The sequence below is a fragment of the Somniosus microcephalus genome, chromosome 4 (assembly GCF_052327205.1).
Source record: "Somniosus microcephalus isolate GS21.2 chromosome 4, FLI_Smic_1.0, whole genome shotgun sequence".
Lineage (NCBI taxonomy): Eukaryota > Metazoa > Chordata > Chondrichthyes > Squaliformes > Somniosidae > Somniosus > Somniosus microcephalus.
Window position 1 is genome coordinate 131487373 of NC_140990.1, and position 25955 is coordinate 131513327.

Consider the following 25955-nt stretch of genomic DNA (forward strand, 5'->3'; position numbering starts at 1 on the left):
ATTCCAACCCAGGGACTGTACATGGGGATTCCAACCCAGGGACTGTACATGGGGATTCCAACCCAGGGACTGTACATGGGGATTCCAACCCAGGGACTGTACATGGGGATTCCAACCCAGGGACTGTACATGGGGATTCCAACCCAGGGACTGTACATGGGGATTCCAAACCTGGGATTGTACATGGGGATTCTAACCCTAGGAATTTACATGGGGATTGCAAACCTGGGACTGTACATGAGTATTCCTGTGGTGTATGTGCCTTTAAGAGCCCCTGTGTACTGTAATGCCGGTAATGGCCACTTGGGCTATATAAGCCTGTATAGTGTCTTGTATCGTTTAGTTCACCTCCAGACTTTGTTCAGTAAACACCTGTTAAGCCAACTCCTGCATTCCATGTCTCCATTAACACACGGATACAACAGTGGCGACGAATTGGAAACGGACTTACCTGCAATTCGGCAGCACCTCAAGGAGATCGATTCCTCAGACGAAGGTCGAAGGAAAAAAAAAGAAAAAACTGTGGTTTCACCAGCGAGCCGGGCTGGTGGCAGGTACTGCAATAATCCTTCCTGGGCGGCGGGCTGTGGCGCGATCGGCTGGCTCTGCAGCGGGGCCGAGCAGCAAAGGCGGAGGCAAACAGAGACGGAGGGTGGAGCACTCTGGAGACGGCCAGCGCTGCAAAGCAGGTCGGCGTTCGGACCAAGCAGAGGGAGGGAAAAGTCCCAAAGAGTCCGGCGGGAACGAGTCTCCAACTATTAAAAATATCTGTATAAATAAAAACCGCGGAGAACAGCGTTGTCAGCAGCGGCAGCGGCGGGAAAGCGCGGGAGGCGCCATTTTTCCTCGGCAGGGAAGAAAGGAAAGCGCGGGAGGTGCCATTTTTTCAGGATGCCTAAGACTGGCAATATTACTGCTTTCGATAGTGATGTAGAGGATTGGACCACATATGTGGAAAGAGTAGAGGTATATTGCACAGCGAATGAAATAGAGGATGATAAAAAGGCATCGGTACTTCTAAATCTAATGGGCGCAAGGACATACGGGCTGTTACGAAACTTAATCACTCCAGCCAAACCGATGGACAAGAATTTTAAGGAGATTGTTGATACCCTACAGGAGCACTTAAACCCAACACCGCTGCTGATAGCGGAACGATTCAAATTCTTCAGGAGGAATCAGCACAAGAATGAAAGTAACGCTGATTACCTCACTGAATTAAGAAAGCTGTCAAAGCACTGCCAATTTGGGGCAGGACTGGCAGATTCTCTTCGAGACAAATTCGTCTGCGGTCTCCTAAGTGAAGGAACACAGAAAAGGCTACTTTCTGAGAAAGATTTAACACTGGACAAGGCTTTCAGTGTGGCTGTATCATACGAAGCAGCAGCAAGAGGAGCTGCAGAGATACAACAAAAGCCACAGGACTTCGGCACCCATGAATTGACACAGGGTTTCGAGAGATGTTATCGCTGCGGCAGACCCCCCCATGACCAGAGGGACTGCTGGTTCAAGGACAAAGCATGCAGGCAATGCGGAAAGATGGGACACATTGCACGTGTATGCCGATCTGGAAACAAAAAATACACTGACAGAAAAAAAAAATCAATAAGGAAAAGTACAGAAAGGTACAAATGATGACGGACAGTAGCTCCGAAGACCAGAAGAGCGATAGCAACTCTGGAAACAAGAGACTAAGCCGTCTCAAATTACATAATGTAATTGCCAAAGAAGATTACCAGACCATTTGGGTTACCCTCACGATAGCGGGGTCCCCAGTTAAAATGGAGCTAGATACAGGATCAGCTCTGACCGTCATTAGTAGACAGGATTACGAGCGGCTATTTCCGCATATACCTTTGAAAGACATATCCATTATCTTGAAAACATATACGGGGCAGAAAGTATACCCCAGAGGGAAAATAAGGGTGCCTGTTGTATACAACGGCAAGGAAATACAGAAGTTGTATTTATACGTTCTGCAAGATGGTGGTCCACCGCTGTTGGGACGTGAATGGGTCAGGAAGATACGTTTAGACTGGCACTCCATTCAGGCACTGACGGTGACCAGTAAGAAAAAAAATGATGATGACGTCATACCTGAATGATTAAAAGACATCTTGGCCAACGCCAAAGAAGTGTTTCAACAGGAACTAGGAACCTTGAAAGGCGTCACCGCCTCAATAAAAGTGGAAGATGCGGCAATTCCCAAGTTTTTTAAGGCAAGGACGGTGCCATACGCAATTCGTCCAGCAGTCGAGGTAGAGCTGGAGAATTTGGAAAAGGCAGGCGTGTTATCCAAGATAGATTGGAGCGAGTGGGCAACACCCATCGTCCCGGTCATGAAGAAAACGTTGAATAATGATAAATCTGAAGAACAGAGAAAAATTCGCATCTGTGGGGACTTCAAGGTGACTGTAAACCCGGTCCTTCACACGGTAGAGTATCCTCTTCTGAGGATAGAAGATATTTTCGCCTCACTATCCGGAGGGAAATGTTTCACCAAAATTGACTTGGCACAGGCATATCTACAGATGGAGGTTGAGGAGGCCTCTAAAAAGTATCTCACGATAAACACACACAAAGGCCCGTACCAGTACAATCGACTGGTTTTCGGAGTAGCATCAGCTCCAGCTATCTGGCAAAGAGCTATGGAGCAAGTCCTCCAAGGGATTCCGGGGACTCAATGCTACCTTGACGACATCCTTGTAACAAGAGAAAACGACAACGAGCACCTTGCCAATTTGGAGCAGGTGCTCACTAGGCTGAGAGAACGGGGCCTACGAGCAAATCGCCCCAAGTCCGAATTTTTCCAGAAACAAATATCATATTGTGGCCACATAATTAACGAAGAAGGGTTGCATAAGTCACCTGAAAAAATTGAAGCGGTCATAAAAGCCCCAGCACCTGAAAATGTCTCACAATTAAGGTCGTTCCTGGGATTGATAAATTACTATCATAAATTTTTACCAAACTTGTCAACTGTTCTGCACCCTCTTAACGAACTGCTACAAACGGGAGTAATTTGGAAATGGAGCGAAGACTGTAAACGTGCCTTCCATAAATGCAAAGGCTTGATCACGTCCAAGGAAGTTTTGGCTCATTACAACCCATCACTGCCAATCAGAGTGGCGTGCGATGCATCCCCTTACGGCGTAGGAGCGGTATTATCGCACAGATTCCCTGATGGCTCGGAGCAGCCGATAGCTTTTGCGTCACGCTCATTTAACTCAGCTGAGTGTAACTATGCCCAGATCGACATGGAAGCACTCAGCCTGGTATGGGGAGTGAAGAAATTCAACGATTACCTACACGGACAAAAATTTACCTTGTTGACTGACCATGAACCCCTCCGTCTTCATATTCAACCCTAAAAAGGGCGTTCCCATTATGACAGCGCAAAGGCTGCAGAGGTGGTCCCTTTTCCTAGGGGCACACCAATATGACATAGAATACAAAGGATGAAAACAGCATGGAAATGCTGACGGGTAATGCGTCTACCATTGCCAACGGTAGAAGAGGCACCTACAGTGGACCCAGTGGAGATGTTCCACTCAACCATAGTGGAATGTCTACCAGTAACAAATTCTACCATTGAAAAGGAAACGAGAAATGACCCGACTCTCTCACGAGTCTACGATTTAACGGTGAAGGGATGGCCAGCACATGGTGAGCCACTGTTGCCAGCATTCTCGCAAAGAAGAGAACAGCTGTCAGTGTGCCGAGGAACCTTGATGTGTGGATCCAGAGTGGTGATTCCACCCAAACTCCAGGATAAAGTGCTAAAGGAGCTTCACGAGGGGCATCTGGGTGGAGTGAAAATGAGGAACCTAGCCAGAGCGTTTGTGTGGTGGCCAGGTATCGATGGAGACATCGAAGAAATGACCAAGGGCTGTCTAGGATGCCAGAAGGTCCAAAACGCCCCACCACAAGCCCCTCTACATCCATGGGAGTGGCCCTCATCTCCATGGCAAAGGGTACACATCGACTTTGCTGGTCCATTTATGGACTCAATGTTCTTAATCGCGGTTGATGCACACTCCAAGTGGCTGGAGGTAATAAAGATGTCCTCCACCACCACGGAAAAAACCATCACAGTATTAAGGGCCATATTTGCCAGGAATGGGCTGCCTGAACAGATCTGTTCTGATAATGGACCGCAATTTGTGTCCGAAGAATTCAGGAAGTTCTTAAAAAACAATGGGGTTAAGCACTACACGTCCGCCCCATACCATCCCCGCCACCAATACATTGGCTGAAAGGTTTGTCCAGACCTTCAAGAAGGCCATAAAGGCCATGGGTAATGAAGACATAAATCTACAGCATAAGGTAGATAACTTCTTGTTTGCATACAGGAATGCAACACATGTGGTTTCAAACCAAACTCCCGCCATGATGTTTTTCAATAGAAGACTAAGATGCTGGCTGGATTTGATCAAGCCAAACATCAGAAGGGACGTAGAGAACCGGCAATTTCAGGGCATGAATGAAAGGCCAACTAGAACCTTCCAGATAGGTCAGCAAGTTTTGGCCCGGGACTACCGTACCGAGAAGTGGCAGCCTGGAACTATTTGCACACGACTAGGACCGCTGATGTATACCGTGGACATTGGAGAAAGCATAATAAGGCGCCATGCTGACCAGATCATAGAACCATCCGAAAAGGGACAACCTACACCACAACTCTATATGCCTAATGTTGAAGCAGAGATACCCATAGTATCTACCTCCGATCCGGTGATATTGGAACCAGATGAACCTGACACTGGCACTCAAGCCGAATCGACCTTGCCAAAAGAACCTACAACACCACCAAAAACTACTACACCACCGAGGCGTTATCCGGACCGAGACAGGAAGCCTCCAGAGACACTGACTTATAATTGATTAACTGCAGCAAATGTGTAGATTATTGTTCTTGTAAACATGTTAATTAATGATTACTTAAAATGTTTTTACTGGTTGTCTAAAAGGGGAGGAATTGTGGTGTATGTGCCTTTAAGAGCCCCTGTGTACTGTAATGCCGGTAATGGCCACTTGGGCTATATAAGCCTGTATAGTGTCTTGTATCGCTTAGTTCACCTCCAGACTTTGTTCAGTAAACACCTGTTAAACCAACTCCTGCATTCCATGTCTCCATTAACACATGGATACAACAATTCCAAACCTGGGACTGTACATGGGGATTCCAACCCTGGGACTGTACATGGGGATTCAAACCTGGGACTGTACATGGGGATTCAAACCTGGGACTGTACATGGGGATTCCAACCCTGGGACTGTACATGGGGATTCCAACCCTGGGACTGTACATGGGGATTCCAACCCTGGGACTGTCCATGGGGATTCCAACCCTGGGACTGTCCATGGGGATTCCAACCCTGGGACTGTACATGGGGATTCCAACCCTGGGACTGTCCATGGGGATTCCAACCCTGGGACTGTACATGGGGATTCCAACCCTGGGACTGTACATGGGGATTCCAACCCTGGGACTGTACATGGGGATTCCAACCCTGGGACTGTACATGGGGATTCCAACCCTGGGACTGTACATGGGGATTCCAACCCTGGGACTGTACATGGGGATTCCAACCCTGGGACTGTACATGGGGATTCCAACCCTGGGACTGTACATGGGGATTCCAACCCTGGGACTGTACATGGGGATTCCAACCCTGGGACTGTACATGGGGATTCCAACCCTGGGACTGTACATGGGGATTCCAACCCTGGGACTGTACATGGGGATTCCAACCCTGGGACTGTACATGGGGATTCCAACCCTGGGACTGTACATGGGGATTCCAACCCTGGGACTGTACATGGGGATTCCAACCCTGGGACTGTACATGGGGATTCCAACCCTGGGACTGTACATGGGGATTCCAACCCTGGGACTGTACATGGGGATTCCAACCCTGGGACTGTACATGGGGATTCCAACCCTGGGACTGTACATGGGGATTCCAACCCTGGGACTGTACATGGGGATTCCAACCCTGGGACTGTACATGGGGATTCCAACCCTGGGACTGTACATGGGGATTCCAACCCTGGGACTGCACATGGGGATTCCAACCCTGGGAATGTACATGGGGATTCCAACCCTGGGAATGTACATGGGGAATCCAAACCTGGGATTGTACATGGGGATTCCAACCCTGGGACTGGACATGGGGATTCCTACCCTGGGACTGTATGTGGGGATTCTAAACCTGGGACTGTATGTGGAGATTCTAACCCTGGGATTGTACTTGGAGATTCTAACACTGGGGCTGTACATGGGGATTCTAAGCCTAGGAATTTACATGGGGATTGCAAACCTGGGACTGTACATGGGGATTCCAAACCTGGGCCTGCACATGGGGATTCTAAACCTGGGACTGTACATAAGTATTCCAAACCTGGGACTCTACATGGGGATTCCAACCCTGGGACTGTAGATGGGGATTGCAACCCAGGGACTGTAGATGGGGATTCCAACCCAGGGACTGTACATGGGGATTCCAAACCAGGGACTGTACACGGGGATTACAACCCTGGGAATGCACATGAGGAATCCAAACCTGGGATTCGACATGGGGATTCTAACCCTGGGATTGTACTTGGGGATTCTAACGCTGGGACTGTACATGGGGATTCTAACCCTAGGAATTTACATGGGGATTGCAAACCTGGGACGACACATGGGGATTCTAAACCTGGGACTGTACATGAGTATTCCAAACCTGGGACTGCACATGGGGATTCCAACCCTGAGACTGTACATGGGAATTCCAACCCTGAGACTGTACACGGGGATTCCAACTCTGGGAATGTACGTGGGGATTCGAGCCCAGGGACTGTACATGGGGATTCCAACGCTCGGAGTGTACATGGGGATTCCAACCCTGGGACTGTGCATGGGGATTCCAACCCTGGGACTGTACATGGGGATTCCAACCCTGGGACTGTACATGGGGATTCTAAACCTGGGACTGTACATGGGGATTCCTATCCTGCGACTGTACATGGGGATTCCAACACTGGGACTGTACATGGGGATTCTAACCCTGGAACTGTACATGGGGATTCCAACCCTGGGACTGTACATGGGGATTCTAACCCTGGGAATGTACATGGGGATTCCACCCCTGTGACTGTACATGGGGATTCCAACCCTGGGAATGTACATGGGGAATCCAAACCTGGGACTGTACATGGGGATTCGAACCCTGGGATTGTATTTGGGAATCTAACGCTGGGACTGTACAAGGGAAATCCTACCCAGGGTCTGTCCATGGGGATTCCAACCCTGGGACTGTACGTGGGGATTGCAAACCTGGGCCTGCACATGGAGATTCTAACCCTGGGACTGTACGTGGGGATTCTAACCCTGGGACTGTACGTGGGGATTCTAACCCTGGGACTGTACGTGGAGATTCTAACCCTGGGACTGTACGTGGGGATTCTAAACCTGGGACTGTACGTGGAGATTCTAACCCTGGGACGGTACATGGGGATTCTCACCCTGGGACTGTACATGGGGATTCCTCTCCTGGGACTGTACATGGGAATCCTAGCCCTGGGACTGTACATGGGGATTCCTAACCTGGGACTGTACATTGGGATTCCAAACCTGGAACTGTACATGGGGAATCCAAACCTGGGATTGTACATGGGGAATCTAACCCTAGGAATTTACATGGGGATTGCAAATCTGGGACTGTGCTTGGGGATTCTAAACCTGGAACAGTACACGGGGATTCCAACCCTGGGAATGTACGTGGGGATTCCAACCCAGGGACTGTCAATGGGGATTCCAAACCAGGGACTGCACATGGGGATTCCTACCCTGGGACTGTACATGCGGATTCCTAACCTGGGACTATACATGGGGATTCCAACCCTGGGACTGTACATGGGGATTCCAACCCTGGGTCTGTACAAGGGGATTCCAACCCTGGGATTGAAGATGGAGATTCTTATCCTGGGACTGTACATGGGGATTCTAACCCTGGGAATGTAAACGGGGAATCCAAACCTGGGACTGTAAAAGGGGATTCTAACCCTGGGACTGCTATTGGGGATTCCAACCCTGGGACTGTACATGGGCATCCCAAACTTGGGACTGTACATAGGGATTCCTATCCTGGGACGATAAATGGAGATTCCTATCCTGGGATTGTACATGGGGATTCTACTCCTGGAATTGTAAATGGGGATTCCAACCCTGGGACTGTACATGGGGATTCAAACCTAGCACTGTACATGGGGATTCCAACCCTGGGAATGTACATGGGGATTCCACCCCTGTGACTGTACATGGGGATTCCAACCCTGGGAATGTACATGGGGAATCCAAACCTGGGACTGTACATGTGGATTCTAAACCTGGGACTGTACATAAGTATTCCAAACCTGGGACTCTACATGGGGATTCCAACCCTGGGATTGTAGATGGGGATTCCAACCCTGGGACTGTCCATGGGGATTCCAACCCTGGGACTGTACATGGGGATTCCAACCCTGGGACTGTACATGGGGATTCCAACCCTGGGACTGTCCATGGGGATTCCAACCCTGGGACTGTCCATGGGGATTCCAACCCTGGGACTGTCCATGGGGATTTCAACCCTGGGACTGTACATGGGGATTCCAACCCTGGGACTGTACATGGGGATTCCAACCCTGGGACTGTAAATGGGGATTCCAACCCTCGGACTGTACATGGGGATTCCAACCCTGGGACTGTACATGGGGATTCCAACCCTGGGACTGTACATGGGGATTCCAACCCTGGGACTGTACATGGGGATTCCAACCCTGGGACTGTACATGGGGATTCCAACCCTGGGACTGTACATGGGGATTCCAACCCTGGGACTGTACATGGGGATTCCAACCCTGGGACTGTACATGGGGATTCCAACCCTGGGACTGTACATGGGGATTCCAACCCTGGGACTGTACATGGGGATTCCAACCCTGGGACTGCACATGGGGATTCCAACCCTGGGAATGTACATGGGGATTCCAACCCTGGGAATGTACATGGGGAATCCAAACCTGGGATTGTACATGGGGATTCCAACCCTGGGACTGGACTTGGGGATTGCTACCCTGGGACTGTATGTGGGGATTCTAAACCTGGGACTGTATGTGGAGATTCTAACCCTGGGATTGTACTTGGAGATTCTAACACTGGGGCTGTACATGGGGATTCTAAGCCTAGGAATTTACATGGGGATTCCAAACCTGGGACTGTACATGGGGATACTAAACCTGGGACTGTACATAAGTATTCCAAACCTGGGACTCTACATGGGGATTCCAACCCTGGGACTGTAGATGGGGATTGCAACCCAGGGACTGTAGATGGGGATTCCAACCCAGGGACTGTACATGGGGATTCCAAACCAGGGACTGTACATGGGGGTTCCAACCCTGGGACTGTACACGGGGATTACAACCCTGGGAATGCACATGAGGAATCCAAACCTGGGATTCGACATGGGGATTCTAACCCTGGGATTGTACTTGGGGATTCTAACGCTGGGACTGTACATGGGGATTCTAACCCTAGGAATTTACATGGGGATTGCAAACCTGGGACTATACATGGGGATTCTAAACCTGGGACTGTACATGAGTATTCCAAACCTGGGACTGCACATGGGGATTCCAACCCTGAGACTGTACATGGGAATTCCAACCCTGAGACTGTACACGGGGATTCCAACTCTGGGAATGTACGTGGGGATTCGAGCCCAGGGACTGTACATGGGGATTCCAACGCTCGGAGTGTACATGGGGATTCCAACCCTGGGACTGTACATGGGGATTCCAACCCTGGGACTGTACATGGGGATTCCAACCCTGGGACTGTACATGGGGATTCTAAACCTGGGACTGTACATGGGGATTCCTATCCTGGGACTGTACATGGGGATTCCAACACTGGGACTGTACATGGGGATTCTAACCCTGGAACTGTACATGGGGATTCCAACCCTGGGACTGTACATGGGGATTCTAACCCTGGGAATGTACATGGGGATTCCACCCCGTGACTGTACATGGGGATTCCAACCCTGGGAATGTACATGGGGAATCCAAACCTGGGACTGTACATGGGGATTCGAACCCTGGGATTGTATTTGGGAATCTAACGCTGGGACTGTACAAGGGAAATCCTACCCAGGGTCTGTCCATGGGGATTCCAACCCTGGGACTGTACGTGGGGATTCCAACCCTGGGACTGTACGTGGGGATTTCAACCCTGGGACTGTACGTGGACATTCTAATGCTGGGACTGTCCATGGGGATTCTAACCCTAGGAATTTACATGGGGTTTGCAAACCTGTGACTGTACATGGGGATTCCAAACCTGGGACTGTACATGGAGATTCTAACCCTGGGACTGTACGTGGAGATTCTAACCCTGGGACGGTACATGGGGATTCTCACCCTGGGACTGTACATGGGGATTCCTCTCCTGGGACTGTACATGGGAATCCTAGCCCTGGGACTGTACATGGGGATTCCTAACCTGGGACTATACATGGGGATTCCAAACCTGGAACTGTACATGGGGAATCCAAACCTGGAACTGTACATGGGGATTCCAAACCTGGGACTGTACATGGGGATTCCAACCCTGGGATTGGACATGGGGGATTCCACCCCTGGGACTGTACATGGGGATTCCAACACTGGGAATGTTCATGGGGAATCCAAACCTGGGATTGTACATGGGGATTCCAACCCTGGGACTGTACATGGGGATTCCAACCCTGGGACGGTACATGGGGATTCCAACCCTGGGACTGTACATGGGGATTCCAACCCTGGGACTGTACATGGGGATTCCAACCGTGGGACTGTACATGGGGATTCTAAACCTGGGACTGTACATGGGGATTCTAACCCTGGGAATGTACATGGGGATTCTAACCCTGGGAATGTACATGGGGATTCCAACCCTGGGAATGTACATGGGGAATCCAAACCAGGGACTGTACATGGGGATTCTAACCCTGGGACTGGAGTTGTCGATTCCTATCCTGGAACTGTACATGGAGATTCCTATCCTGGGATTGTACATGGGGATTCTAACCATGGGACAGTACATGGGGATTCCAACCCTGGGACTATACATGGGGATTCTCACCCTGGGACTGTACATGGCGATTCCTACCCTGGGATTGTCCATGGGGATTCCTCTCCTGGGACTGTACATGGGAATTCTAGCCCTGGGACTGTAAATGGGGATTCCAACCCTGGGACTATACATGGGGATTCAAACCTGGGACTGTAGATGGGGATTCCAACCCTGGGACTGTACATGGGGATTCCGAACCTGGGACTATACATGGGGATTCCAACCCTGGGACTGTACATGTGGATTCCAAACCTGGGACTGTACATGGGGATTCCAACCCTGGAACTGTACATGGGGATTCCAATCCTGGAACTGTACATGGGGATTCCAACCCAGGGACTGTACACGGCGATTACAACCCTGGGACTGTACATGGGGATTCCAACTCTGGAACTGTACATGGGGATTCCAACCCTGGGAATGTACATGAGGAATCCAAACCTGGGATTGTACACGGGGATTCTAACCCTGAGATTGTACATGGGGATTCTAACCCTCGGAATTTACATGGGGATTGCAAACCTGGGACTGTACATGGGGATTCTAAACCTGGGACTGTACATGAGTATTCCAAACCTGGGACTATACATGGGGATTCTAAACCTGGGACTGTACATGGGGATTCCAACCCTGGGACTGTCATTGGGGATTCCAACCCTGGGACTGTACATGGGGATTCCAGCCCTGGAACTGTACACGGGGGTTCCAACCCTGGGAATGGACGTGGGGATTCCAACCCAGGGACTGTCCATGGGGATTCCAACCCAGGGACTGTACATGGGGGTTCCTACCCTGGGACTGTACATGGGAATTCCTACCCTGGGACTGTACATGGGGATTCCAACCCTGGGACTGTACATGGGGATTCCAACCCTGGGACTGTACATGGGGATTCCAACCCTGGGACTGTACATGTGGATTCCAACCGTGGGACTGTACATGGGGATTCCAACCCTGGGACTGTACATGGGGATTCTAACCCTGGCACTGTACATGGGGATTCCAACCCTGGGACTGTACATGGGAATTCCAACCCTGGGATTGTACATGGGGATTCCACCCCTGGGACTGTACATGGGGATTCCAACCCTGGGAATGTACATGGGGAATCCAAACCTGGGATTGTACATGGGGATTCTAACCCTAGGAATTTACATGGGGATTGCAAACCTGGGACTGTGCTTGGGGATTCTAAACCTGGGACAGTACACGGGGATTCCAACCCTGGGACTGTACATGGGGATTCCTACCCTGGGACTGTACATGGGGATTCCTACCCTGGGACTGTACGTGGGGATTCCAAACCTGGGACTGTACGTGGGGATTCCAAACCTGGGATTGTACTTGGGGATTCTAACGCTGGGACTGGACATGGGGATTCCAACCCTAGGACTGTACATGGGGATTCCAATCCTGGGTCTGTACATGGGGATTCCAACCCTGGGATTGAAGATGGAGTTTCTTATCCTGGGACTGCACATGGGGATTCCAGCCCTGGGACTGTACATGGGGATTCCAATCCTGGGAATCTACACGGGGAATCCAAACCTGGGACTGTAAAAGGGGATTCTAACCCTGGGACTGCACATGGGGGTTCCAACCCTGGGCCTGTACATGGGGATCCCAAACTTGGGACTGTACATAGGGATTCCTATCCTGGGACGATAAATGGAGATTCCTATCCTGGGATTCTTCTCCTCGAATTGTACATGGGGATTCCTAGCTTGGGACTGTACATGGGGATTCAAACCTGGGACTATACATGGGGATTCCAACCCTGGGACTGTACATGGGGATTCCAACCCTGGGACTGTACATGGGGATTCCAACCCTGGGACTGTACATGGGGATTCCAACCCAGAGACTGTCAATGGGGATTCCAACCCAGGGACTGTCAATGGGGATTCCAACCCAGGGAATGTCCATGGGGATTCTTACCCTGGGACTGTTAGTGGGGATTCCAACCCTGGGACTGTACGTGGGGATTCCAAACCTGGGGCTGTACGTGCAGATTCTAACCCTGGGATTGTACTTGGGGATTCTAACGCTGGGACTGTACATGGGGATTCTAACCCTAGGACTGTACATGGGGATTCCACCCCAGGGACTGTACATGGGGATTCCAACCCAGGGACTGTACATGGGGATTCCAACCCAGGGACTGTACATGGGGATTCCAACCCAGGGACTGTACACGGGGATTCTAACCCTGGGACTGTACATGGGGATTCCAACCCTGGGACTGCACATGGGGATTCTAACCATGGGATTGTACTTGGGAATCTAACGCTGGGCCTGTACATGAGGATTCTAACCCTAGGAATTTACATGGGGATTGCAAACCTGGGACTGTACTTGGGGATTCTAAACCTGGGACTGTGCACGGAGATTCCAACCCTGGGACTGTACATGGGGAATCCAACCCTGGGACTGTAGGTGGGGATTCTAAACCTGCGACTGTACGTGGAGATTCTAACGCTGGGGCTGTACATGGGGATTCTAACCCTAGGAATTTACATGGGGATTGCAAACCTGGGACTGTACATGGGGATTCCAAACCTGGGACTGTACATGGGGATTCTCAACCTGGGACTGTAGTTGGGGATTCCAACCCTGGGACTGTACATGGAGATTCCAACCGAGGGACTGTATATGGGGATTCCAACCCAGGGACTGTACATGGGGATTCTAACCCTGGGACTGTACATGGGGATTCCAACCCTGGGTCTGTACATGGGGATTCAAACCTGGGACTGTACATGGGGATTCTCACCCTGGGACTGTACATGGGGATTCCTATCCTGGGATTGTCCATTGGGATTCCTCTCCTGGGATTGTACATGGGGATTCCTAACCTGGGATTGTACATTGGGATTCCAACCCTGGGACTGTACATGGGGATTCCAACCCTGGGACTGTACATGGGGATTCCAACCCTGGGACTGTACATGGGGATTCCAACCCTGGGACTGTTCATGGGGATTCTAGCCCTGGGACTGTAGATGGGGATTCCAACCCTGGGACTGTACATGCGCATTCCTAACCTGGGACTATACATGGGGATTCCAACCCTGGGACTGTGCATGGGGATTCCTAACCTGGGATTGTACATGGGGATTTTGACCCTGAGATTGTACTTGGGGATTGCAAACCTGGTGCTGTACATGGGAATTCTAGCCCTGGGACTGTACATGGGGATTCTAACCCTGGGACTGCACATGGGAATTCTAGCCCCGGGACTGTACACGGGGATTCCATCCCTGGGCCTGTACATGGGGATTGCAAACCTGGGACTGTACATGGGGATTCCAAACCTGGGCCTGTACATGGGGATTCCAACCCTGGGACTGTACATGGGGATTCCAATCCTGGAACTGTACATGGGGATTCCAACCCAGGGACAGTACACGGGCATGACAACCCTGGGACTGTACATGGGGATTCCAAACCTGGGACTGTACATGAGGAATCCAAACCTGGGATTGTACATGGGGATTCTAACCCTGGGATTGTACTTGGGGATTCTAACACTGGGACTGTACATGGGGATTCTAACCGTAGGAATTTGCATGGGGATTGCAAACCTGGGACTGCAGATGGAGTATCAAACCCTGGGACTGTACATGGGGATTCTAACCCTGGGATTGTACTTGGGAATCTAATGCTGGGAATGTACATGGGGATTCCAACCCAGGGACTGTCCATGGGGATTCCGACCCTGGGACTGTACGTGGGGATGCCAACCCTGGGAATGTACATTGGGACTCCAACCCTAGGACTGTACGTGGGGATTCCAACCCTGGGACTGTACATGGGGATTACAACCCTGGGACTGTACATGGGGATTACAACCCTGGGAATGTACATGAGGAATCCAAACCTGGGATTGTACATGGGGATTCTAATGCTGGGACTGTACATGGAGATTCTAACCCTGGGACTGAACATGGTGATTCTAACCCTGGGATTGTACATGGGGAATCTTCCCCAGGGACTGTACATGGGGATTCCTATGCTGGGACTGTACATGGGGATTCCTATCCTGGGAGTGTACATGGGGATGCTAACCTTGGGCTGTACATGGAGATTCCTATCCTGGGACTGTACATGGGGATTCCTAACCTGGGACTGCACATAGTGATTCCAGCCCTGGGACTGTACAAAGGGGGCCCAGCTCTGGGGCTCTTCTGTTATAATTGTGTGGGATGTTAACCATATGCTCTGCTTTTACCAGTGCCTTCAGGAGACATGTTGAGAATTCCGAAGTGTGGAGAGTTTGAGTCAAATACCAGATGGCTTGCATTTCAGGTTGCTAAGGGAATTGGGGAGGAGATAGCCGAATCATTTTCCAAACTTCCCTAGATGCGGGGGAGGTGCCTGATGATTGGAAAGTGGCAAATGTGACACCATTGTTCAAGAAAGGGTGTGAGGAAAATCCAAGTAATTACAGGCCGGTCAGATTAACATCAGCAGCAGATAAAGTTTTAGAAACAATAATCAAGGAAAAAAATTAACGGGCATTTGGAAAGGTTTAAGCTAATTAAGGAAAGCCAACACGGGTGTGAAAAAGGAAGATCGTGTTTGACTGATCTAATTGAATTTGTTGATGAAGGAACAGAGAGGATTGGTGAAGTGAATGCAATGGATGTTATTTGCATGGATTTTCGGAAGGCATTTGACAAAGTACCACATAGAGGCTGGTTAACAAAATTGAGGCTCATGGAATAGGTGGGTCAATGACAGCTTGGATAAGGAATTGGCTTCAGGACAGAACACAGAGTTCTGGTAAATGGCTGTTTTTCATACTGGAGGATGGTAGACAGTGCATACATATTAATGACCCGGATATTGGAATAAAGAGTAGAATTTCTAAATATGCCAATGACACCAAACTTGGGGATGTGGCAAACAGTGATGATGATATCAATCGACTGCAACAGGACATAGAAAGGCTAGCAGATTGGGCAGACAACTGGCAGATGGAATTTAATACAGAGAAGTGTGAGGTGGTGCATTTTGGCAGAAGGAAGGAGAGGCAAGATACACTTAATGACACAGTTTTAAAGAGGGACCTGGGAGTTAATGTGCCTAGGTCCCTGAAGGTGGCAGGACCTATTGAGAGAGTGTTTAACAAAGCATATGGGATCTTGAGCTTCATAAATAGAGGCATGGAGTACAAAAGTCGAGAAGTTATGCTCAACCTTTATAAAGCACTGGTTACGCCACAATTGGAGTATTGCGTGCATTTCTGGTCGCCACACTTTAGGAAGGATGTGAAGGCCCTTGAGAGGGTGCAGAGGAGATTTACCAGAACGGTTCCAGGGATGGGGTATCTTAGTTACAAGGACAGTTTGGAGAAGCTGGATTTGTTTTCATTAGAGCAAAGGAGGTTGCGGGGTGATTTGATAGAGGTGTACAAAATTATGATGGGTTTGGAGAGGCTAGAGGGGGAAAGGCTGTTCCCACTCGTTGATTGATGGTACAAGGACGAGGGGACACAGATTTTAGGTTTTGGGCAAGAGATACAAGGGGGACGTGAGGAAAAATCATTTTTACACAGCGAGTGGTGAGGACCTGGAACTCGCTGCCGATGGAAGTGGTGGAAGCGGACACACTCAATGTTTTCAAGGGGAGACTGGATAGGCACTTGAGGGAAATAAACTTGCAGGGCTACGGGGATAGAGCAGGGGAATGAGACTGACTGGATTGCTGTACAGAGAGCTGGCACGGACTCGATGGGCGGAATGGCCTCCTTCTGTGTCGTCATGACTATGTCTCTGTGAAGGTGCTGACTCTGGCTGGGTTCAGTTCACTCACTGGTTCCACTCCCTCTCCTCCCCTGAAGGTGCTGACTCTGGCTGGGTTCAGTTCTACACTCACTGGTTCCCCTCCCTCACCTCCGCTGAAGGTGCTGACTCTGGCTGGGTTCAGTTTTACACTCACCGGTTCCTCTCCTTCTCCTCCCCTAAAGGTGCTGACTCTGGCTGGATTTAGATAACTTACTGGGACCCTGAAGCCCCGCACACTCGCGGTTCCTTTACGAACATGGCGGCGCATACAATCAACTGTCCGATGAAGCAAGATGGCGGCACATAACTCGTCATATTTCCTTTACAAAGATAGCCGCCGTTAGCCGGGGCCTGTTACCGGGGCAAAGCCTCCGAGCTACAAACATGGAACCTGTAGGTTCTCATTTGGGGCTTGTGACGTACAGCAGGTGTTTATGAAGCTCACCCGCCGGGTACGTTACCTTCCTGCGCCCCGCTGATCCGTAATCGGCGTAAAACCGCATCTCCGCCCTAAGTCCGCTTGTCACACTCGACCGGCTCTGATCACAGTGACACTGCGCATCCGCCAAATACAGGCGGGCGCTGCGCCTGCGCACTGGGCTCCTCTTGTGTGAAAAGGGCACATTCTCCCCGCGGGGCATGCTGGGGAACAACGCCGTCATTGAAAGCCCCAATTAGTGAATGGAGAATGAGTTTCTGTGATCCCATTGAGAGACAATTCACCAATAATTCACACAGAATCCCAAGTGCACGGGCACCCTGCCATGGTTCAGTCCTGGATGTGATTATTAACTGATTCCAAACCCCTGCAATCACATGTGAACTCACTGGAGTCTCAGCAGTGGGGTGAATTTCTTCCCACACACAGGATATTGAAACAGCCTCTCTCCAGTATCAGTGCGCTGTTCGTTCATCGGCTACTTTGAACTTTGAAAGCTTTTCAGCAGTCAGAGTATTTACAGCAACTGTTCTCAATGTGGACACTCTGGAGTGTCAACAGTTGGGACAACGGAGTGAATCCCTTCCCACACGTGAAGTATCTAAACAGTCTCTCTCCGGTGTGACTGTGCTGGTGTGTCAGTAAATGGGATGATTGATTGAATCCCTTTCCACATACAGAGCAGTGAACGGATTCTCCCCATTACAAACATGTTAGTGTGGTAATAGGTGAGATGAGTGAGTGAATCTCTTTCCACACTCAGCTGGTGAATAGCCTCGCCCCGGTGTGTCTGTTTCAATGAGTTTGCACCTCAGACGGGCAACTAAATCCATTCCCACTGTTTCCACATTTACACTGTTGATTCAGGTGGGTGCACAAGTCTCACAGGCTAGACGAATTGTTAAAGGAGGATCCACACACATAAAATGTGTGCTGTTTCTCCCCGCTGTGATTGTTGTTTTTTTCCTTCTATATCCAAAGGCCGATGATATTCAGGTCCTGATGAATCCAGTGAATCTGTCAGATCCTGAAGCAATGCTTGGTTTGAGTTTCAATCTGCAGATCCACACCTTCTAATAACCTCAAATGTTGTTTACAACATGATAGAAATTCAGAACGGACAAATCTAGTTTCTACAGAAATTTATTTACTCCTGTCCCTCCTGAACTGTAAATTCCCCATTCTACAAACTCTCCCTCCATCCTTACTGTCCAAAAACATTGGTGTGGAGATGCCAGAGTTGGACTGGGGTGGACAAATGTAAGAAGTCACATAACACCAGGTTATAGTCCAACAGCTTTATTTGAAATCACAAGCTTTCGGAGCGCTGCTCCTTCTTCAGGTGAAGTGGAGAAATGCATAAAGACACAGCTTATATAGTCAGAGAATCATGTCAGATGTTTACAGGTAACCTTTCCAACTGCCATTTATCACACCTCGGCAGAGAGATAATCACAGCAGTCAAAGGTGTGAATGGTGTCCAAACAGGTCAGTCAGGGAAACATTACATCAAAGAACAATGAGGTGGGGTCACAAGGGGTCAAATATTGCAGATGCTGGGGTCTGTATGAAAAACAAAAAAAGACAAAAAACATTTTTTTTGGCTGGAAATCACCCGCATCCATGAGGACGGCCTCAACCGAGATCTTGGGTTCATGTCACGCTACATGTAACCCCACCTGATGCAGGGTCATCCAGACTCGAGTCGACATTGGCTTGTTCTCCCGACACAGATGCGGCCGGACCTGCTGTGATTTCCAGCCAAAAAAAATGTTTTTTGTCTGTTGGACTATAACCTGGTGTTGTGTGACTTCTTACATCTAAAAACATTCATGACACCATCTGTAATTTTGTTCCTCCCCTTCTCTCCAGAAGGAACAGAATCTGGCTGAGTGCAACAACAACTTGTATTTATATAGCGCCTTTAGTATAGTAAAACCTCCCAAGGTGCTGCACAGGAGGATTATAAGACAAAAAATTGACACCGAGCCACATAAAGAGAAATTAGGGCAGATGACCAAAAGATTGGTCAAAGAGGTAAGATTTAAGGCACATCTTAAAGGAGAGGTAGCAAGGTGGAGAGGTTTAAGCAAGGAATTTCAGACCTTAGGGCCAAGGCAACAGAAGGCACGGCCACCAATGGTTGAGCGATTATACTCAGGGGTGCTCAAGAGGGCAGAATTAGAGGAGCACAGATATCTCGGGGGGGTTGTGGGGCTGAAGGAAATTACAGAGATAGGGCAGGGCGAGGCCCTGGAGGGATTTGAAACCAAGGATGAGAATTTTGAAATCGAGGTGCTGCTTAACCGGGAGCCAATGTCGGTCAATGAGCACAGGGGTGATGGGTGAACGGGACTTGGTGCAAGTTAGGACACGGGCAGCCAAGTTTTGGATGACCTCACATTTACGTAGAGTGGAATGTGGGAGGCCAGCCAGGAGTGCATTGGAATAGTCAAGTCTAGAGGTAACAAAGGCACAGATGAGGGTTTCAGTAGCGGATGAGCTGAGGCAAGGGCAGAAACGGGTAATGTTACGAAGATGGAAATAGGCAGTCTTTGTTATGCTGTGGATATGTGGTCAGAAGCTCATTTCAGTGTCGAATATGACACCAAGGTTGTGAACAGTCATGTTCAGCCTCAGACCGATGTTGTGGAGAGGAATGGAGTCAGTGGCTAGGGAGCGGAGTTTGTGGCGGGGACCGAAAACAATGGCTTTGGTTTTCCCAATATGTAATTGGAGGACATTTCTGGAGTATTGTGTCCAATTCTGGGCACCACACTTTAGGAAGGATGTGAAGGCCTTAGAGAGGGAGCAGAAAAGAATTACAAGAATGCTTCCAGGGACGAGGGACTTCAGTTCCGTGGATAGATGGGAGAAGATCAGGTTGTTCTCCTTAGAGCAGAGAAGATTGAGAGGAGATTTGATAGAGGTGTTCAAAATCATGAGGGGTCTGGACAGAGTAGAGAGAGAGAAACTTTTTCCATTGGCGGAAGGGTTGCGAACCAGAGGACACAGAAATAAGGTGATTGGCAGAAGAAGCAAAGGTGACATGGGGAAAAACATTTTATGCAGTGAGTGGTTATGATCTGGAATGCACTGCCTGAAAGGATGGTAGAGGCAGATTCAATTGTGGCTTTTAAAAGGCACTTGGATAAGAACCTGAAGGAAAAACAATGGCAGAGCTCCGAGGAAAGGGTGGGGGAGTGGGACTAGCTGAGGTGCTCTTGCAGAGAGCTGGCACAGGCTCGATGGACTGAATGGCCACATTCTGTGCTGTAACCATTCTATGATTCGAAGTATCGATATAGTTTATCTTCATTTATTCCTAGTTTAATAACTTTTGCTGAATGTGGCCCTTGCCAAGGCCCAGGATATTGGATTTGGCCCACCATGGAAAATGAGATTGACACCCCTGAGGTAGACAATGTCAACCAGAATCCCCTCATCCCCCAACCCAGTAACTTCTTCACAAAACTCAAGCAAGTTGGTCTTGTTTTCTGGAAACCATGTTGAATATCTCAAATGGCTCCTTCCCTTTCCCCGTGATTGAAAAGAGCATCTCTTAGGATCCCTTCAGGCACCTTCCCTGTGATCGATATCACACCAATGGGCCTCTAGTTCTCTTAGGATCCCTTCAGGCACCTTCCCTGTGATCAATATCACACTGATGGGCTTCTAGTTCTCTTAGGATCTCTTCAGTCACCTTCCCTGTGATCGATATCACACTGATGGGCCTCTCGTTCTCTTAGGATTCCTTCAGGCACCTTTCCTGTGATTGATATCATATTGATGGGCCTCTAGTTCCCTGGCTCTGATTTGTCCCCAATTTGGAAAATGGGAGCTACGTGAGCTACCTTCCAATCTCAGGGAGCAATCCCTGACTCTACTGAGCTGAAGACATGGGCAAGGGGCTCACAGAGCACCCGTCCAATCTCTTTAAACACCATTGGGTGGAAATCATCTGGACCTTACAGGCCTCAAGATTAACCTGCACGGGGACATTGCTGTCAGTGAAGAGAGACGAGAAAGACCGAAGTGCCATTTGGCCCTCTCAGTGTGGCCCTGAAGGACTGTGTCCAGGCTGTAATTCTGTTCCCACTGTACGATCTACCCTCCAGATTGTCCTTTCTGAGCTCCAGCCAGGTGATGCTAAACACTCAGGTGGGAACGAAAAAAATCCACAACAATGTGTTTAAAGCAAACTGTTTTATTTGACATATATCCAGAATATTAAACTCCAACCCATTTACAGGGCTTATTAACATCAGCAGAAACAAATCCCAACTGTCAGAATGAACCCGATTCAGTCTGGGATGGGATTAACAGCAGCAATAACATCAGAATCCAACCCCTGCAGTCACTTGTGAACTTGCTGGTGTCTCAGCAGGTTGGATGACTCAGTGTATCCCTTCCCACACACAGAGCAGGTGAACGTCTTCTCCTCAGTGTGAACTCGCTCGTGTTCAGTGAGGTGGGATGACTGAATGAATCCCTTCCCACAGACGGAGCAGGTGAACGGCCTCTCCCCGGTCTGAACTCGCTGGTGTTCAGTGAGTTGGCATGACTGAGTGAATCCATTTCCACGCACAAAGCAGGTGAACAGCCTCTCCCCAGTGTGAACTCGCTGGTGTCTCAGGAGATCGTTTTTTCTTTTAAATCTCTTCTCACAGTCAGAACATTTAAAAGGTCTCTCATCAGTATGAATAGGTTGATGGCGTGTCAGTTCCACGGATCCTGTATAGCACTTCCTGCAGTCCGGGCATTTAAAATGTCTCTCGTCAGTGTGAACTCGCCAGTGCTGCAGCAGGTCGGATGACTGAGTGAATCCCTTCCCACACTCAGTGCAGGTGAATGACCTCTCCCTGGTGTGAACTCGCTGATGTGTCAGCAGGTTGGATGAACACATGAATCCCTTCCCACACTCAGTGCAGGTTAATGGCCTCTCCCCGTGTGAACTCGTCAATGAGTTGCCAGCTCAAACGGGTAGTTGAATCGCTTCCCACAGCCCCCACATTTACACGGTTTCTCTTCGGTGTGACTGCGCTTGTGTCTCAACAGGCCAGAGGATCGGCTGAAGCCTCGTCCACACACAGAACACGTATACAGTTTCTCCCTGCTCTGAACGGTGCTTCCTGCGTCCATGCTCAAAAGTCCTGATAGATCTTGAAGTGATGTTTGGTTTGAGTTTCCCGTCTGCAAATCGGAGGAGGTGAGCCTGGTATAAAAACCGGCGTGAAGACCGAGGCCCGACCAGTTCCAGGGAGCAGCGGCAGCAGAGAGGAGGTGAGCCCGGTATAAAAACCGGCGCGAAGACCGAGGCCCGACCAGTTCCAGGGAGCAACGGCAGCAGAGAGGAGGTGAGCCCGGTATAAAAACCGGCGCGAAGACCGAGGCCCGACCAGTTCCAGGGAGCAGCGGCAGCAGAGAGGAGGTGAGCCTGGTATAAAAACCGGCGCGAAGACCGAGGCATACCAAATCAACAGCAGAGAAGAGAGGTAAAAAGTAATCAGAGTGTGACGTCACCAGGGAGCAGGTAAGTGATTGGTTGGTGAGTATTTCTCTCTTTTCAATACAAGCTTGACTTCTGTGGTGTTAAATTTCTAGGGTCTCTGGTGTAGTGGGGACAGTTGGTAAATAAAGCGCCCTAGAGTATACCTGTAACTGGGGTATTGAATAAATTTTTAAATTAATTAAAGGAGTAAGTCATGGCAGGAGAGCTCAGACCCGTGTTCTGCTCCTCTTGCTCCATGTGGTAAATCAGGGACGCTGCCAGTGTCCCTGATGACCATGTGTGCAGGAAATGCATCCAGCTGCAGCTACTTGTAGACCGCATTGCGGCGCTCGAGCTGCGGGTGGATGAATTTTGGAGCATGCGCGATGCTGAGAGGGTCATGGATAGCACGTTTAGCGAGTTGTTCACGCCTCAGGGTAGGGCTGCACAGGGGGTGACCATCAGGCGGAGCAACAGAGGCAGGCAGGAAGTGCAGGGAACCCCTGTGGACATCCCCCTTTCAAACAAGTATACCAAGTTGGATACTGTTGAGGGGGATGACTCACCAGGGGAAGGCAGCAGCAGCCAGCTTCCTGGCACCAGGGACGCCTCTGCTGCTCAGAAAGGGAGGAAAAAGAGTGGGAGAGCAATAGTGGTAGGGGATTCTATCGTAAGGGGAACAGATAGGCGTTTCTGTGGCCGCAAACATGACTCCAGGATGGTTTGTAGCCTCCCTGGGGCCAGGGTCTGGGATGTCACTGAGCGGCTACAGGGCATTCTTAAGGGGGAGGGGGAGCAGGCAGAGGTCATGGTCCACATTGGGACCAACGACATAGGAAGGTAGGGGGATGAGGTCCTGCATCAAGAATTTAGGGAGCTAGGTAACAGATTAAAGAGCAGGACCTCAAAGGTTGTAATCTCTGGATTACTCCCAGTGCCACGTGCTAGTAAGTACAGGAATGGGAGGATAGAGCAGATGAATGCGTGGCTAAAGAGTTGGTGTAGGGGGGAGGGTTTTACTTTCCTGGATCACTGGGCCTGCTTCTGGGAAAGGTGGGACTTGTACAAGTCGGACAGGTTGCACCTGAACCAGAGCGGGACAAATATCCTTGCGGGGAGGTTTGCTAGCACTGTTGGGGGGGTTTAAACTAACGTGGCAGGGGGATGGGATACAGAGGGGAGCTGAAATAGGGGGTGATGTGCTGCCAATTATAGAGAAAAAAACAAGTCAGCTTGGTAGACAGGGCAAATATATAAGGGCAAGGCTGGATGGCATCTATTTAAATGCAAGGAGTCTTGCAAATAAGGTGGATGAACTGAAGGTGTTGATAAACACATGGGAGTATGATATTGTTGCTATCACGGAGACATGGTTGAGGGAGGGGCAAGACTGGCAGCTCAATATTCCGGGGCACAGAATCTTCAGGCGAGACAGAGGGGGAGGTATAAGAGGAGGGGGTGTCGCGATATTAATTAAGGAGACAATTACTGCAGTAAGGAGGGATGATATATTAGCAGGGTCCTCTAATGAGGCCATATGGGTGGAGCTTAAAAACAAAAAGGGGGCAAGCACTTTGCTGGGAGTGTACTATAGGCCTCCAAACAGTCAGGGGGAGATAGAGGAACAGATATGTAGGCAAATCTCAGAGAAATGTGCAAATAATAGGGTAATAATAATGGGGGATTTCAACTTCCCCAATATTAACTGGGATAGTCAGAATGTGAAAGGCTCAGAGGGTGTAGAATTCTTAAAGTGCATCCAGGAGAGCTTTTTGAGCCAGCATGTAGAAAGTCCTACAAGAGAGGGGGCGGTACTGGACCTAATTCTAGGGAATGTGGCCGGCCAAGTGGAAAAAGTGCTAGTCGGTGAGCACTTTGGTGATAGTGACCATAATATGGTAAGATTTAAGGTGGTCATGGAAAAGGACAGGGATGGGCCGGAAATAAAAGTTCTAAATTGGGGGAAGGCCGATTTTAATAGGATAAGGCAGGATCTGGCCAAAATGGACTGGGATCAGCTACTTGTAGGAAAATCCACATCGGAGCAATGGGAGGCTTTCAGAAGGGAGATTGAGATCATACAATGGCAACATGTTCCCGTAAAGGTCAAGAGTGGTTCCAAAAACCACAGGGAACCTTGGATGTCAGGGGATATACGAGAATGGATTAGGAAAAAAAGGAGGGCTTTTGGTAGATACAAAAGGCTAAAGACGGAGGAAGCCCTAGAGGAGTACAAAAAGTGCAGGGGGATACTTAAAAAAGAAATTAGGAGATCAAGGAGGGGCCATGAAATAACACTGGCGAGCAAAATAAAGGAAAATCCGAAGATGTTTTATAAGTATATTAAGGGTAAGAGGATAACTAGGGAAAAAATAGGGCTCATTAGGGACAAAAGTGGCAATCTGTGTGTGGAGCCGGAAGATGTAGGAGGGGTTCTAAATGAATTTTTTGCATCTGTTTTCACTATGGAGAAGGACGATGTAGACATAGAAATAGGGCGGGGGGACTGTGATATGCTCGAACATATTAACATCGAGAGGGAGGAGGTATTGACGGTTTTAGCTGGCCTAAAATGGATAAATCCCCAGGCCCGGATGAAATGTATCCCAGGCTGCTGTGTGAGGCAAAGGAAGAGATTGCGGGGGCTCTAACACATATATTCAGGACCTCTCTGGCCACAGGGGCTGTGCCAGAGGACTGGAGAACCGCTAATGTAGTACCATTATTCAAGAAGGGTAGTAGGGAAAAACCGGGGAACTACAGGCCAGTGAGCCTAACATCAGTGGTAGGAAAATTATTGGAAAAAATTCTGAGGGACAAAATTTGTCTCCACTTGGAGAGGCAAGGATTAATCAGGGATAGTCAACATGGCTTTGTCAAGGGAAGATCATGTCTGACTAATTTGATTGAATTTTTTGAGAGGGTGACTAGGTGTGTGGATGAGGGTAACGCAGTGGATGTGGTATACATGGATTTCAGTAAGGCCTTCGATAAAGTCCCACACAGGAGACTGGTCAAGAAGGTAAGAGCCCATGGAATCCAGGGTGCCTTGGCACATTGGATACAAAACTGGCTTAGTGGCAGAAGGCAGAG

General features: G+C 49.5%; 2 protein-coding genes across 2 annotated transcripts in view; both read right to left on the minus strand.

Moving 5' to 3' along the window:
* LOC147119775 (uncharacterized) overlaps window positions 1-17494 on the minus strand; it is a 420601-nt gene extending 403107 nt beyond the window's left edge. Inside the window, exon 1 of the mRNA XM_085985250.1 lies at window positions 17394-17494. The gene's annotated coding sequence lies outside the window, so the exon portion shown is untranslated. The remainder of the gene's footprint in view (window positions 1-17393) is intronic.
* A 4234-nt stretch (window positions 17495-21728) lies between these two features.
* Window positions 21729-25955, minus strand: part of LOC147119778 (uncharacterized) — a 45275-nt gene continuing 41048 nt past the window's right edge. The window contains exon 2 of the mRNA XM_085985256.1: window positions 21729-22247. Coding sequence (XP_085841382.1) covers window positions 21729-22247 — 519 coding nt within the window. The remainder of the gene's footprint in view (window positions 22248-25955) is intronic.